Genomic DNA, 16665 nt, shown 5'->3' with positions numbered 1-16665 from the left:
TGTTTATAAAAGCATCCAAACACAATTATAAAGAAAGCCTTCTATCACCCAAAGAACATTTCCAGAATTAAAGAACTAATGTCCCAGCAGGTTCTTTAAAAACAAATCCATTTGTTAATTTTTAGTCTAATAGATTAATCCAATGGCATTTGCACAGGCCTGCAAAAAATTAGATCAGAGAACAGCGGTTGATTCTGAACGCTCTTGCCCGTGTCCATATTAAGACTAAGAAAGCAGAGAACTTTACTACAGTTCTAAAATCCTTACACTGTTATCAGTGTATCGACCACTCAGACCACTAAGGTCTTCTGGCTTAAATCTACTCTGCATACCCAGAACCAGAATCAAACATGGAGAAGCAGCATTTAGTTTTTCTGCTCCACTGATCTGGTACAAACTCCCAGAGGACGATAAAAGTGTTGAAACCCTGAGTTCATTTTAATCAACGTTAAAAGCCTATTTGTTTAGAGTTATGTTTAAATGTTAATGTTGCAGTTTGTAGTCCAAGTTCTTATACTGTACCTCACCTGCTGCTACTATTCCAATGCAATGTGCTCCTCTGTAATGTTTTCTTTCCTGTGTTTTGTATGCCACTTTCAATTGTCTTGTTACTGAAATGTGCGTTATAAATAAACCTGCTTGGCCTTGGTTTTGGTTCAACGTCTCCATGCTTAAAGTAGTAAAAACAATTCATTTTAAAATTAAGATTTGTTTTCACTAATTTGACAAATTAATGGATGGACTTTGTATGTATTGTATACAAGTGTGATTACACTGCAGTGGAGTAAATGCATCAACATTAAAATCTATTTGGTTAATCTAAATGTATCTAAATTTCAAGCTTGCTCGCACAACTATCATAATGCCGGTTTGCTTAATTTATAAATCAGCACAGCGTGATCGAAAACCAACCGTTATCAATTAAATGAACCAATCTACAAAAACTTCAACAGCCTCACAACGTTTACTCATGTCAATCAACTCTGCTGTCACATCTGAGCTTTGGCAGGTTTAGCGTCCACTTCAGTGAACACCAAAGGTCATACTGTATTCCCAGCGACATTCCAGTCTTCTCCCTCTTGGCACCATATTTTTTGTGCTTTTTTTCCATCTTTCTTCATTGTTTCGCTGGGAAATGCTAATAGCCGTTAGCCACTTCGTTATTTTAACCCTACTGCGTATGCGCAGTACGTACTTCCGTTAAAATCGTAAATAAACTTGAAACACTTTATTTACTAACAAACTGAGCAAAAACAAAGCAAAAAACACCAAAATAACAACTAAAACGGCAGCAGGACATGTTAATCTTTCATAAAAACCAGAGTGAGTAAATGTCAGCATCAGCTTGGGGAGGAGGGGAGAGGAGTGGAGGGGGAAGACTGTTTGCTTGATGGTACTCTGATTGTAGATTATGAAAGATAACCTATGTAGAAAGATAACCCGTTTTCTGATCTGACCTTTAAAACTATGCATAAAATTTGCATCGTGAGAAGCAATTCTGTTGTTGGTGTTATGCCATAATAACATACATAATTGATCTCAGATTGAATTCTGAACAGTGGAAGGGTTTGACAAAGGAACCCCACTCCTCCTGCAAAGGATACACAGGCAGAAAGGACGGCCCTTCTCTCACCAGGGGGTCCCCCTGCTGCTATAAAAACTTCCTCCCACAGACACAGACTCTCTTCTCCTGACTCCAAGCTGCTGAGACACACTCCTCCAAACCCTCAGACGACCAGCACTCCTCTGGGGGGGGGGGGGGGGGGGCCCCTCCCACAGCAGCCATGTGACTGGAAGCCTGCAGGAGCCATGCATGGAGCCTGGAGGAGGCCACGAGCTGAGTGAGAATGAGCCTTTCTGAAACTCCTCCCTGGCATAGGGAGAAACTGCCAGCCGATTCAAACATAAGTCTCTCACTTCTGCTTAAAACAGATGCCGAAGTGAAGGAATCCGTCTATGCCAGCTTTGTTTTGCTTTCTCAGCGGACCCCTGACGGAGCTCCTTGCTCCGTCAGACTCCTTGCAACTCCTTGCAACGCAGCAAGGAGTTTGTTTTAAAGCATAAAGCGTAACTGTTCTGCTCCGCCATCCTTCAATGGTGTTATGAGCCTTATCCCCGCATTACTATCGAATATTAATGTTGGTAAAGGCAATTTTGAGAACTTTATATTGTAACCTCTTAGCCACCGATTTTCTACAGCGACCCCTAGCGTCCGGAGGTAGAATCGCATAAACAAAGGCAAGCGATTCTGAATTAAATGATTTTACAGGACAAACCGGTCCTCAGAATATTATTTCAACAAATAATGTTTTCTTTAACCTGGGCTTTGCATTGTGAGTGGTTTGAAACACATGCCAAATGTTTTTATTTAACTCCATTCCATGCTTTTTGGAATCAGATCTTCAGTGAACAAGGATTCACTGAATTAATCTGATTATGATCAACCACTTTTGTTTTGTCTTTTTTTTGTTTTGCATGTAAATAGTTCCTTAGCTTAGCTTTTTTTATCTTCATTTTGCTTAGTAGTTTAGTTAAGTTTCACTAGCCTAGTAGAGAGGATTTGTTAATCGAAATATTGTGTTAATTCAGATAAACAGCATTACAAAGGGATGTTTTCTGGATGTTAATTTAATTTCTGTTATTAAATTCTCAAACTTAAAAAGAAGTTGTCACTCCTTTATTCTATGTGTGTGCAGGTTTTGCTGTTAAAAGATCGCTAGTGCTCGAATTCATCCCTTTCAACCATTGTCTTGATATCAGCTTAAGAGCTGATCATCACCAGACAATACTTAACAGACAGAGAGTAATTTATGAAACATTAAATAACTTTAAACAGTGTATAATTGCACAACATTGGACTAGGAAATGCTTAGAATTTAAATCACATACTTAGCCTTCTACTTACCGTTACTACTGTTACTACTGCACAAACTTACTGTTCGTGTAGTAACTTCTGCAATTCCTCTATGACCATTTACATCTGATTAAATGTTACCTTCCCTTTTTACCTGGCTGAGCTGTGTTGTAAGACTTTCTTTAATTTCAAAGTTGCAAAGCATCTGCCAACGTCATTTAAACTGTAGGGATAAAGAATGGGATGTCATTTAAGATCATATCTATGTAAAGGAAGGTGACCAAATACTTTAATCAATATGGTGTATGTGTCAGGGATTTCTCCCATTTCTGATTCTGAGCAGCGATCCTTATCAGGCTGTCCAAATGTATTCAGTGCTTTAAATTCAGGCAAAGTTGCTGTCCACCACCTTTGACACTTGATCAAATTCTGCTCAATGTAACTTTCAGACTGGACAAATACGGGAAGACCCTTTGGTGTCTATACTCTGTTGATGGGTCAATTTTAACCCTTCATTCCATGTCAGGTGCTTTAAGGATATCAGAGGACATATATGACCTAAAAGGGGCTTGTGAGAAGCACTAAATCATTAAATCGTATCTAAATACTAAGTTATTAGATTATGGAAATATATGATGACCAAGAAAGTTCTACCATTCACAATAAGTCTTACATAAAAGTCTTAAATATGTTACAAATCATATTTTTTTTTGCCTTGCATGTCACTTCAATAATTATTTTTACTTTTTAGTTTCAGGGCAACATTTACAAATCCGGGCGTGGCTTACGTTAGTGTCCTTCCACGAGTGACGTAAATCTAGGAGGAGCACCAAAATCTCGCTTTGTGGAGAGAGCACTTTTGTGGGTTTTTATTGTTTGTACAAAGAGCCCACACACACACACACACACACAAAAACAAGTCACTTTCACACTCCTGATTTTCTGGAAGGTTTTAACTTAGGCCCAACACCAACACAGGTTTTAACATGAAAAAAGTCCAAATTCCAGGTTATGACTGCTTCAAACTTCTAGGCAAAAATTATTAAAAAATTGTGGGATGTAAAATAAACCCACTGTCTTAAAGAATACATGACACATTCACAGTACATAAATATACTTCATTTGTTTTGTGAAACTTCAGAATGTACACAAAAAAGTCTATAATGAAATGTGCATTGTTTAAATATCAAATCTTAAACAAGTTAGTTCTTTTTTACATTTGTGCTTCCATTTGTGTGCCTGCACTTTAAAACCAGGTAAATTGTTTTGTTATTTTATAACAAAAGTGTTATTGTATAACCCTTTTCACCAATTTGTGGACCTTTTTAGCAGTAATGTTAAACTAAGATTCTAACCTGCTTTCTTAGTGCCTCAAATGCAGCACTGATGGTGTGGACACGGGTTCTCTCCCTGGCATTGGCCAGAAGCCTTCTAGTTTGCTGGATAGCTTTGACCTCTGGAAGATGTGCCCGCGTATCAGCATCAACTCCGACCTCTTTCCTTGGAAACTCCTAAGGGCAGAAGATCAAAGAGTGTGATATAACTAAGAGGCACACTTTCACTGAGTTCAAAAGAAAATATTTTTACCAAGATGGCTCTATGTTTTCTGTCAGAGTTGCTAAAGTAAAAATTAAAACTCTATGTAAGGTTATAAACATACCACAAACAGCAGAACATCTTGAAGTTTAGTCATAATATAGCTACACACTTCAATGTACTTTTTTCATTTTATGTGAAAGACCAGCACAGAGTATCACTTAATAGTGAAGCTGCAAACAATTGAGGCAAACAGTTGAGGGCTTCACAAAACAGCTGGATTTTTACTGGGATTAAATTAGACACACATTTCCACTACTAAATCCAATGGAAAGCAATAGATCGTATTTAGAGGTATCCCAGCAAAAAGGAGTAAACACAAACGCATGCCACATATTTCAGATCTTTATCTTATATCAATATTTATTTGTAAACAAAGTATAATACCAAAAAGCAGTTCCATGCCACTGCATAATAAAATATTTTGGGTTGGTCTATCAGATAAAATCCCAATGACAAAATATAAATCATCCTTAGGCATTATACACCCCCCCCCCCACACACACACACACACACACACACACACTTCTGGGGGGAGTGGTGGTCTGGTAAGAGAGAAGGGTGCTTGCGTCCTGAAGAGGCTGCAAGGTGATGGATTTAAATTCCATAGTGCCTGAGCAAGATCCCCCAGATTGCTCACTATGCACACAGATCAGTTATTGTATGTAGCGATATGAAAAGTAGTTCAGCATTGCAATTCAATTATAACGCAAAGTATGTTTTGCTTTACAGACCGTTTCTTTTTGTAGACTTGGCATATTTACCTTCTGTTCTTGAGTTTTCACATGGTCGAGGCAGTGGGGGGCTCTGGATATAGACATAGCTGCAGACTGGCCAGGCAGTGAGGTCTCCCAACAGAATGCCTGATGGCCAGGAGAAGTAGTGCCACTAGCTGGTTCTGACAGAGGTAAAGTGGAGTGTAGACCCAATTTGAGTCTGTTGGTCAAGGGCTGAGAGATGGAAATTGGCCAGTGGGAGATTTCATTATAGGCCAAGGGAGAGGCAGGTGACTGGGACACTTTGGGAGATTGCATGTTAATACCAACTCTCATATCTATAGCACCACTCTGACCTGGTGATGTACTGTCTTCTTGACTTGCTGAAAGAATGCCCATGCTATTGTCCATAATGTCTTGTGAAATCATCAGTGGTCTCTGGAGAGGAGCCAACTTGTTGAAGTTAGCCATTTGATTGTCATCTACACAGTCTACTTCTGAAATATCCACAGGGAATGTTTCACTTTCAAGACTAGTGAAAACTCTTTTAGGCTCGCGGGACTTTCTCTTGAACTTCTTGTTCGTTCCTGGGACAGCGATCATGGCTGACTCTTTGTTGTTTGTGCTGTTCCAGTAATTATTCAGTGGAAAATTTTTTTTCATTTTGCAACAATCGGAAAAGTTAAAAACGTAAAGCAAAGCTACTTTAAGACACAAATCCACTTAAACAAGTCAAACAAGAAAACTGCAAATGGAAATCACAACAACAGATAATTAAACTGTACGAGACATATATATTCTATAGACGTTCGCTCACCATAGAAGGGTTGGTATCAGCACTATACACATTTCTGTCATGCAATCATGTGCTTCCTTACTGGAAGAAAGCCTGTTGGCAATGCTGGTATGTGCTATATTAAAATAAATTATACACAACACTAAGCAAACTACAACCAGAAAATTCAAAAACTGTCTCACATTCTGTTAAGCTGCATAACAGGATGTGCTCAGTCATGGCTGTTACCACCAGGTTTTATGTGGCTCCACTCTGTCTGCACAAGAGCGCCCTGAAAACTCAACACTAGTGTTCCAAGCTGTGTAACATCTGCTATTCTATACCACTTGGACTGGAAAGTGCAGAGGTTTTCTGCTGCTCCAAAGGTTTCTTTAAGTGCGAGCAACCCAGGCCTTCCTTCAGATTGAGGTTACAGTAAAGCTGTCTAAGCGTGGCTCCAGTCTGTCTGCATAGCAACACTGTGAATAACCTAACACACACACACACACACACACACACACACACACACTGAATGAAGATATGCAGCCCTGCAACGGCTGGACAAAATACAAGGACAAAGCAACTGAAACTACTTCTACAATGGTCTTTACAACACAATCACAAGAAACAAGCAAACATCTATTAGTTTTGATCAACAAAGAGCACAGAACGTCACTTCTCTTGATGTTGAAGGAGCCAAAGCGAACCGAATTACAATGTAGCACTTCTAGAAACAAGAGTTATCAAAATAATCACTGCCATGTCTCATTTACGCTAATCGGAGGGAAATCTGAAAAAAAACAACAACTACGAAATCTCTTTGAAGACGTATCAGCAAATCCTAGCTATATCTTACTGAAATTATGCTCCCTTTGCTGCAAAGGACCGCAACACAAGTCCCACACGCTGGTATGAAGATCGGACCAACATTAGGTTTCCACACAGACTTGATTTAAACGGTTTGCTTAAACATCCCGCTTTGGCGCTTGATATCCAGGAACTGAACGCGCACAGTGTCCACCCCAAATGAGCCCAGGAGGAGAACTCCCACCGCTAATGTTGGAAGGCTAACCACTATCTCACTCCTCCCAGTCCAGTTCCACTGGCGCCTGACTGGCTGCACTGACACACAGGAGAGAGCGGAAGAGTTTTCATCAATTAAGACCAGCCAGAGCTTGTTATGGAAGCGAGTGTGACTCAATATTCTAAATAAAATGCATTAATAGAAATTAATCCATGTATCATTCGTTCTTTCTATTTTCGATTGCAAATCAAAAAACAAAAAATAAAAAACGGACTGGTTATTTTGTTTTTATGGTTAAACCAAACGAAAAAAGGATTGGTTTTTCATATTTCAATTCTAAGCTCAGATCAAAAACACGAAATAAAAAAACGGACAGAATCCGTGTATCTCTCGTTCTTTCTATTTTCAATTGCAAATCAAAAAACGAAAAACAAAAAATGAACTGAATCCGTGTATCTCTCGTTCTTTCTATTTTCAATTGCAAATCAAAAAACGAAAAACAAAAAATTAACTGGTTATTTTGTTTTTTGTTTTTTATGGTTAAACGAAAAACAAAAAAGGGATTGGTTTTTCATATTTCAATTATAAGCTCAGATCAAAAAAACAAAATGGAAAAACGAACCGCAAGGCAGAATTTGATTTTAATATTTAATCATACTACAACTGTTCATACTACAACTCTTACTTAAATATTTAATATTTAAGTAAGAGTTGTAGTATGAACTAGATGAGGTTATCTATGTATACTACAAGTTTGGAGGCACTGCATTGATCTATACTGTACTTATTGGCTATAATATGTGTTATGGAAATATATAATTACTTATATGATAATAGTGTATTTTAAAGTAATACAGATATCAACTTTTAACCCAGTAACCTAAATATGAGAATGTGTCCAGAGCACAAAGGTGGATTATGACTTCAGCGAGCGTGTACCAGCCACGGGATGGAACGGGGGATTTATGAGAGCCTTGTGAGCAGATAATGCTTTTAAAATTCTTTTCTCAAGGTCTCAATGTTATTTCAGTTAACTCCCAGGAACCGAGCTAGGGTAATAGATTACATCTAACGGTCAAGTGTCAGGAAACAGATGTTTTAGCAGACTCAGCGTCTGCTAGGAGGCTGGTCGAGGGAGGGTTAGTCCAGCCTCCTTCTAGAACCGCCTAAAAAAATTTTTGTATTTAATTTTTTTTCTTGTATAGCAAAAAACATTTTCTGAATTTTTACCACAACAGTACTATAAACATGAACAACAGCAACCTTAACAAAACAGTTAGTTCTTAATACTGACAAAATTTATATTTATCATCCTGTCTTGAAGTTGTCAAGCAGTTTGCGAATCTGGATGGATTTACATATAGGTGCATGTATTTTGATTTGGTTGCATTTCGTTGTTATTTCATTTATGTTTTCTTTTCTTTCACTTTTCCAGAATGACATGTGTTGGATTTCATTGTGATTACCAGAGGCTGGTTTCCAATTGATGCTACTCGGTCAGGTCAGCTGGCGGACACCCGTGGGGGCAGAGGTCCGTGTAGTAGTTTTGGGAAAACAATGAATGCTTAGTATATTTGTATGTCTAGCAGGGGCGATTCTAGGATCTGACCTTTAAGGGTGCTCAGCCCCCAGTGTTGACTCTGATTCCTGGCATGAACAACAGGCTTTCCACTTTTAGTCCAGATATAAGATTCTTTGAGTTGACAAATATTTTAGCTAAAGCTCGTCAAACAAGCTACAATATAGGCCCATCCAAAAGCAGCGGCAAACAGATTGAAATGTTTTTACTAGATAAAACCTTGTGCATTCATAAAACCTGCTTGATGGCAATAGTTAGACTAGCTATATTGATAAAAGTGAGGAATAATTTCCATAAAGACACAAAACTAACTTAGCTTTCTTGAAATTAAATTTTCTCTGGCTTAACAGAGCAAAAGATGGTAGCCCTCAACCACCTTTTGCTGCACAGTGTTTGTCAGCTGACTGAAAAAAGGGCTGCTATAGGGCTTGGGCGTCATGACGTAAGTACTTTGTGTGGCCGCTATGTTGATGGCCTCCTTTACCGCTACTCAGACTACTGCCTATGACTACCGTGTACTGTACTCCCTTTCAGCCGTGTTTTAATTTGATTAATTTCACCTTAACTTCATTTCAACCATGGTAAACCATTGCTGTGTTGTGGGCTGTAACAGCACAACACATGATCGCCATGGGAAAAAATTCGAAAATGGGTTAACTTTCCACCGCTTTCCTGCCTGGAGGCGCAACCACAGAGAAGTGTCAGTGATAACGAAGAGTCGTCGGCTCGCTTGGATCGCGGCTGTAAGACGACCGAACATAACTTTCCACAGTATCCCGATGTCAATGAGAGTGTGTTCCCTGCATTTTCATTCTGGTAAGTTAAAGATGCACGGTTTTATTTTATAGCCTACTTTGTTTCTTTCCTTCAACCGCGATACCACATACATGCATGAATGTGCGCCCAGAGACGGTTGATATAGCATTCAACCTATCTACATAAATTATACATCAAAATGTAGGAAATTTTGTCTGGATTCAGGAAATGTAACCCTTATTGGTGTAGCATTTATAGATTTTTCACAAATCACCACAGAGCGACACAAACCCGAAACCTCCCCCATTCATTTCCTATAGATCGGTTTTGAAAAATGACGTCTAAAAATCCAAAACATCACACGTTTTCGCATCGTCGCTACTCCTAAACCATTTGATGTACAGGCATGAGACTTTCACACATGAATGTCCCAACCCTTCTGGCACTCACAAAAAAGGAATATTCTGGATAGCTGTTATGGTTTTGCCGCAGGAACAATTTGTTCGGGAGTACCGAATGTGCAAAATCCTGAAAATGCTTTAGAGCTGCATTTTTCCACATGATCCACTTTTTTACATCGTCGCTGTACCTACACCGATTTTTGTACAAACATAAAAATGAGCAACCTAGTCCTCAAAAGCCTGCTGATACTCACAGTGAAAGAATTATTTTGATATCTCTTATACTTTTTCAGCTAGAGCAATTTGTTCGGGACTATGTTTGGAGGATTTTTCGCATTTTCCTCAAAATTACCTTTTTTCCAGGATTTTTTGTGCCTAAATTAAAATATTTCCAGCAAAAACCGATAGCTTGTCCGGTACCCCTATCCGTTCCGAAATAAATGGAGAAAAAATGACGTCCTTAACCTTTATCGTTCCGGAGAAACCAAGCGCTGCTCGTGGGGTAAGTCGCAGCTGAAACAGGTTCAGAACTCCATGCCCCCAAATTATGCACTTTTTACATCGTCGCTATGCCTACACCGATTTTTGTACAAACATCAAAATAAGCACAGTTGTCCGCCAAAGCCGGCTGATACTCACAGTGAAGGAATTATTTTGATATCTCCTATACTTTTTCAGCTGCAGCGATTTGTTCGGGACCTTTTTTAAAGGATTTTTGCATATCCATAAAAATCCCCTTTGTATCATAATTTTTTACGCCTTTATTAAAATATTTCCAGAAAAAGCTGATAGCTTGTCTTCTTCTCCTATCCGTTACGAAATAAAGCAGAAAAAATTACGTCTCTACCATTTACGGATCAGGAGATATGGAGCGTTGTTTGAGGCAAAGTATTCCATTCTATTCAAATCAGGCAGAGTCTGAGCAAAGTCTCTGCACTTCGGTAGAATGGTCAGCTGCAGGTGTGAGTGAGTTTCCATGACAACGGAACTCTGCTGGCCAGAGGGACAGGCTCCATTGAGATAGAATGGCAACTTTCGACACCCACTGCAGTGGCTGTGATGAATGTAGAAATCTGAAATTCGCACAGTTACTTCCTCTTAACATTTTAAAATTTTCAAGTGATTATCAGGCATGTGTGAATTTTCTGTCACTTTTTGGATTTCACATGCTTTCCTATTGGGCCTCTGACTCCAACAGGACCTGGCAGGATGCCCAGACACAACCCCCTTGGCCTAAACAGCACCACCCACCTGTGGGAAATGGCTCTACAAACCATTTTGGTCAAATGTTGAGTTCTGGGCCCAGATGTGGTGAGGCTAAGTTGCTAAAGGAGGCCGATCTCACCCATGAACTTTGGTGACCTTTGGTGACATTAAGTATTGGCACCCTTTTTGACAGTACAGGATTTGGACCAAACTAACAGAGTACCATCACACGGTGATACTGAACACAACCATGTTAGCGGCTAACAGTTAGCATGATGCTAACCGGAAGTAGCCCTAGGAAGCTCTTACAAACTTCTGCTTCAAGGAGTCTGTACTTCCTTTAGAGAGAAAGCTCCACAAGAAATTTGGCCCTGCATAAAGCCGGGCGTACACTGTACGAGTTTTTCAGTCGTGGTACTTATATACATCTCAAACTATGCGACGGAACTGCGGGGTTTAAAAAGTTCACCGCTCACGATCTGTGCGGCGCGACGCTCGGACGAGACCGGACTGCTCACACTGTACGTCGTGTCCCCTCTGGGACCGCTCGCTGTGGGGACAGAGGCAGGCGAGCGACGGTAGGTGACAGGGACCCAGAGCAGGGGTTCGAGCCCAGCTCTGGCGTGGCCCGCAGGAGGCACTGGGCGTCAGGGGAACGGAGGGGAGAGAGAGGAGGGACGAGACGCACCGGCGGCCGCGCGGCACGGCTGGTCCCCCCAGCAAGCGGAGGAGTGCCGAAACAGGCAGCCAGCGCGTTGCGCGGACCGCGGAGGAGTGCCGAAACAGGCAGCAAGCGCGTTGCGCGGACCGCGGAGGAGTGCCGAAACAGGCAGCAAGCGCGTTGCGGACCGCGGAGGACTGCCGAAACAGGCGGCCAGCGCGTTGCGGGCCGCGGAGGAGTGCCGAAACAGTCAGCAAGCGCGTTGCGGACCGCGGAGGAGTGCCGGAACAGGCGGCCAGCGCGTTGCGCGGACCGGACGGCTCGCCCTCCCCAACACCGGCCGGAGGTTGCTTCAGGGACGCCCGCTTCCCTCCCTCCGCTGGCGGGGACAGAGAGGAGGGAAGGGGGGCCCCCTCGTAGCTCTGCTTGAACAGCAGGATGCGCTCACGAAAAGCCGACTGAATTTCAAACATGTTTGATTTTCACCGATCGTCCGATTCCTGATCGGGAGGTAGTCGTGAGAAGCCAGTCCCCCCTCCTCCCCCCCTCTACGATCAAGCTGAAATTCGGCCGATTCAAAAAATGCTCGCACGACTGAAGAATCGGCCCGAAAAGGGGAAAAACTCGTACAGTGTACGCCCGGCTTAAAGCATCTCCAAGCTATGAGGTGTCAAACATCCAATGCTTTTCAATGGGGGGCGAAACCCCTTATATTCCTAGAAATGCAGGCCCTCATATGGCTACAGTATATTCATGCCGTTTGTCTGCTCTGTGAGCAGAGAACACTATTGTTTTTCGTCTGTTTTTAAATTATTAGGGTTCCAAGCCCGCAGAGCAGGCAAACAACTATGCCGTTCGTCTGCATGTGTGAAGAGAACACTATTGTTTTTCGTGTGTTTTTCCATTATTTATTGGGTTCCAAGTCCGCAGCGCAGGCTAACGGCTATGCTGTTCATCTGCTCTGTGAGCAGAGAACACAATTGTTTTTCGTGTGTTTTTCCATTATTAGGGTTCCAAGCCCACAGCGCAGGCGAACGGCTATGCCGTTCGTCTTCACTGTGTGCAGAGAACCCTATTGTTTTTCGTGTGTTTTTCCATTATTAGGGTTCCAAGCCCGCAGTGCAGGCGAACGGCTATGCCGTTCTTCTGCTCTGTGAGCAGAGAACACTATTGTTTTTCGTCTGTTTTTAAATTATTTATTATTATTATTATTATTATTATTATTATTATTATTATTATTGTTGTTATTATTATTATTATTATTATTAATAATAATTATTATTATTCTTCTCCGCTAAAACGCGTTGGGCGGCCCATGCGGACTTGTAACAAACCTATTAAATCAGGTATCCAAGTACAGTACGCATAGGGAATTGGCACACCCTTCGTTTCCCAGCTAGTTTTTGCGCTACATGACTACAAAGGTTAAAATTTCTTGTTAGACTCCTCGTACATTTTTTGTGCAATCCGCACAAAACTCTATATATGACAGTGTCATGGACAAATAAAAAAAGTTATCACGGCGGATTTTTTTGGACTTTTTCGAAAACTAACACTAAAATAAGTGATTGTTAGCTAGCTAGCTCTAAATGTAATTGCTGATTATTCTAAAACCATAACAGATTTTAACATGTCCTTCATAACCCATAGTCCAAATAAGATTTTGCACATGTGACCCGCGTTTGAGGATCGTCCATCACTAGGGGGCGCTGTGATATCAAGAAATCTACTACGCAAGAATGGCTGATCGGATTTTTACAAAACCTTCTTCATCCCCTTCCAGTCATAGCCCTTAACTAAAGTATTACATATGGTAATGATTTAAACAAATAGGCGGGGCCTATTTCCAAAAGTGTGAAAAAAACCTTGAAAACTTCAAAAAATTACCAAAAATCTATTTCGTGGTGTAACAATTTCAGATTTTCAGGATGTATTCCTTGAATAAGGTGTAACAATTCTCTCACAGCATGTATTGAGGTTTTTGAAAGTCCCACACTCTGAATTTTTAAAAGTTTGTGAAATGCAAAAATCAATGTATTTTGCACAAATACTGTTCAATCCCAATAAAAATGGCCACTATTTGTAAAGCACATTCAGACTAAACGTGGACTTCAATTTGGTAAAAATCCAGGGCGATTTTGAACTATTTAAAAGACTTTGAAATTCAAATGTTCAAGACTATAAAGTTTAATTTTTTTTTCTCTGAAATGCTTTTTTCAATGGGCATTTAAAAAATAATAATAGAGTATTGTAGCAGTGTTTTTTGATATTGAAAATGTATATGATATGTTGTGGAAAGAAGGTTTATTAATTAAAATTATAAAGATGGGTATTACAGGTAGGATGTGTCAGTGGATCAAAGATTTTCTAACTAAAAGACAAATATATGTTCAAATAGGTAATTATCATTCTGAGAAAAATATTGTTAAAAATGGTACTCCACAGGGAAGTATAATAAGTCCTTTATTAGTTTCGGTAATGATAGATGATGTGTTTTCTTTGCAACTACCAAGAAGTATGCTTGAGATACAGAGTTTCAAAATATAGATAATGGAATAGGTTTTTCTCTTTTTGCTGATGATGGAGCTATGTGGAAGAGAGGAAGGAATTTGGATTTTATTACTAAAAAGATGCAAGAAGCTATTTTTAAAGTTGAAGAATAATCAAATAAAATGGGGATTTAAATTCTCAGTGGATAAGACTAAAACAATATTCTTTTCAAGGAAGAAAATTAATGATGTTAAATTAAAATTATATAATCAAGAAATAGAAAGAGTGAAACAATTACATTTTTTAGGGGTTTGGTTTGACGAAAGAATAACATGGAATATACACATTCAAAGAGTCTTAATTCAAATTAATTCAATTTTATTTATATGTCATCTCGAGGCACTTTACAAAGTCAAAATCAATCATATTATACAGATTGGTCAAAAATTTCCTATATAAGGAAACCAGTTGATTGCTTCAAAGTCCCGAGAAGCAGCATTCACTCCTGGAGAAGCATAGAGCTACAGGGAGAGTCGTCTGCATTGTTCATGGCTTTGCAGCAATCCCTCATACCGAGCAAGCATGAAGAGAAAGTGGAAAGAAAAACCACCTATTAGCGGGAAGGAAAAACCTCCAGCAGAACCGAGCTCAGTATGAACGGTCATCTTCCTCGACCGACTGGGGGTTAAAGATGACCGAGCAGAGACACAACAAGACAGACAAAAAAGCACAGAAGCACACATTGATCCAGTAATCTGTTCTACATTAGATTGTAATAGTGGGTGATCTGTCTTCTCTGGATGATCAGGTTTTGAGTGAAAAGAAAGTTGTTGGAGAAAATAGAGTATCACGTCGTGTAATCACTGGTATTCCACTCAAGGAAGATTTGGAGAAACTTAAAAGAAATATACAAGGTGGTGAAGTGCGTAGGTTAAAAAGATTGTTAAAATCTGTGGATTGGGAAAAAATGGAGAGTCTCTCGGAACTTCTGTAGTTTCAAGGTGGCGTTCTTCCTGATAAGGTAAAGATTGGCTTTATGAGTTTTTCTGTTAGGCCTTATATCCCTCCTCCTTTGCGTTAAAAAACGCATTACCTTATGTATTTTTTTAAAAGGATAATAAAAGCTCAACAACATTGGTAATGCCAGATAATTATGCAAATGTGTAGACTCCAGTTTACAGTTCAACAGTCAGATGGCAACACAAAAAAAGCTGTTGCAAAACCTGGTGGACCTGCAGCAGGTGCTGCAAAACCTTTACCCAGTGGGCAGCAGGGAGAACATTCCATGGTGGGGTTGTGAGGGGTCTCTGATGATGTTATGGGCTCATTCATATATTTTTCTTCCCAAAAACCGTTGGGGCAATGGCAGATTTCTTCACTTAAATAATGCCACCTTTACTTCAGCTGAAAATATACATACAGCCTATATAAACTGAGATTGGCACAAATTAAACACCTACAAGACAATCAGTGTCAACTAATTTTTAGAAGGATGGGTGAACAATGCTGGCAGACAAATTAGCATAGTGATTTCAATAACTCACACCATCCCATGATTAATTGCAGATGTTGAATATAGCCAACTAATGCTTTAGTTGAGTATCGTTAAACATAAGAAGACTTTTAACTTAACCTTACCTGTATCTTTCATACTTCATCATGATTTGTTGCCATGTTCTCTCAATACCTTTTGTAATCAATGTAGACCCCCCCCCATCCCTTTTGTGTTGAATGAGCAAAGTGTGAGAAAACAGCTGTAATTCTGTCAAACAACTGTCATATCACTCATGCATTGCCTTTTAAGCTAATTTCTGCTGCCAACTCGCTTTTTCCGCAGCAACAGCATCGTTTCTTATGGTTTAATATTCTCCATATGCTGCCATTATATATTTCAAATTCCATTTGGGGCAAATCTCCTGCCGTTGCCATGGTGAATCACGTTATCTGGGATCCATTGAGGAGGGCTTCGTTCATGCTCATGCTCGCGTTCAACTCATTGTTGATCAGACGCTGTGTTTAGTTAACTGTTCTGAAACCGGAAACGCTGAGCATGTCAGAGTGAGGTAGAACTACTCAGAGCAGTAGCTTTCTACTCAGGGTAGATCGGCTATTCTTTCTGAAACGAGACCTAGAACAAAGATGTACACCACAACATGACCAACTATAAAGACGTCTGTCCCACCCATCAATCAGTGGTGCGCTTCAATCAGCACCTGGCACTCACAGAGCGGGGCCGTGGAACACCGTCAAATCAGAGTTGGAAAATGGTACAAAACAACTTATTTTGTTTACAGTTCAGCTTGGATTTTATTAACTGCGCAGGATAGATTTGCTGTGGTCGCTGAATTCAGATGCCGTGAGCAATTGTACACACGCGCAGCTTAGAGGGAACACTGTCATCAGTTGACAGGGGAATCTACCTTCTTCCTAATGTTTGGGCAAGAACCACGTCTCCCAGTAGACTTTTTGTTGGGTTGAGTCACAAATCCTGTAAATGGCAGCATACATGAGTGGGTTCAGGGGCATCAGGCTCGGTTACAAATCGCCTTTGATGGTGCGAGACAAAAATTGCAGGTTGCTGCGGCTTGTCGGAAAACCAATCATGAT

General features: G+C 40.2%; 1 protein-coding gene across 5 annotated transcripts in view; it reads right to left on the bottom strand.

Annotated features, from left to right (window-relative positions):
* The window catches only part of atoh8 (atonal bHLH transcription factor 8), a 63991-nt gene extending 56935 nt beyond the window's left edge, over nt 1-7056 (bottom strand). For all 5 annotated transcript variants that reach the window (XR_004928817.1, XM_036130100.1, XM_036130102.1 and 2 more), the window contains exons 1-2: nt 5215-7056; nt 4210-4365 (exon numbers count right to left, since the gene is read on the bottom strand). Coding sequence is in view for 4 of the 5 variants with exons in the window: in XM_036130100.1 (XP_035985993.1) it covers nt 4210-4365; nt 5215-5829 (771 nt within the window). In the remaining variant the exon portion in view is untranslated. The remainder of the gene's footprint in view (nt 1-4209; nt 4366-5214) is intronic.
* Between the last annotated feature and the right edge of the window lie 9609 nt (nt 7057-16665).

The sequence above is a fragment of the Fundulus heteroclitus genome, unplaced genomic scaffold (genome assembly GCF_011125445.2).
Source record: "Fundulus heteroclitus isolate FHET01 unplaced genomic scaffold, MU-UCD_Fhet_4.1 scaffold_28, whole genome shotgun sequence".
Classification (NCBI taxonomy): domain Eukaryota; kingdom Metazoa; phylum Chordata; class Actinopteri; order Cyprinodontiformes; family Fundulidae; genus Fundulus; species Fundulus heteroclitus.
The sequence above is the reverse complement of the archived record's forward strand: the minus strand, read 5'-3'. Positions and strand labels throughout refer to the sequence as shown.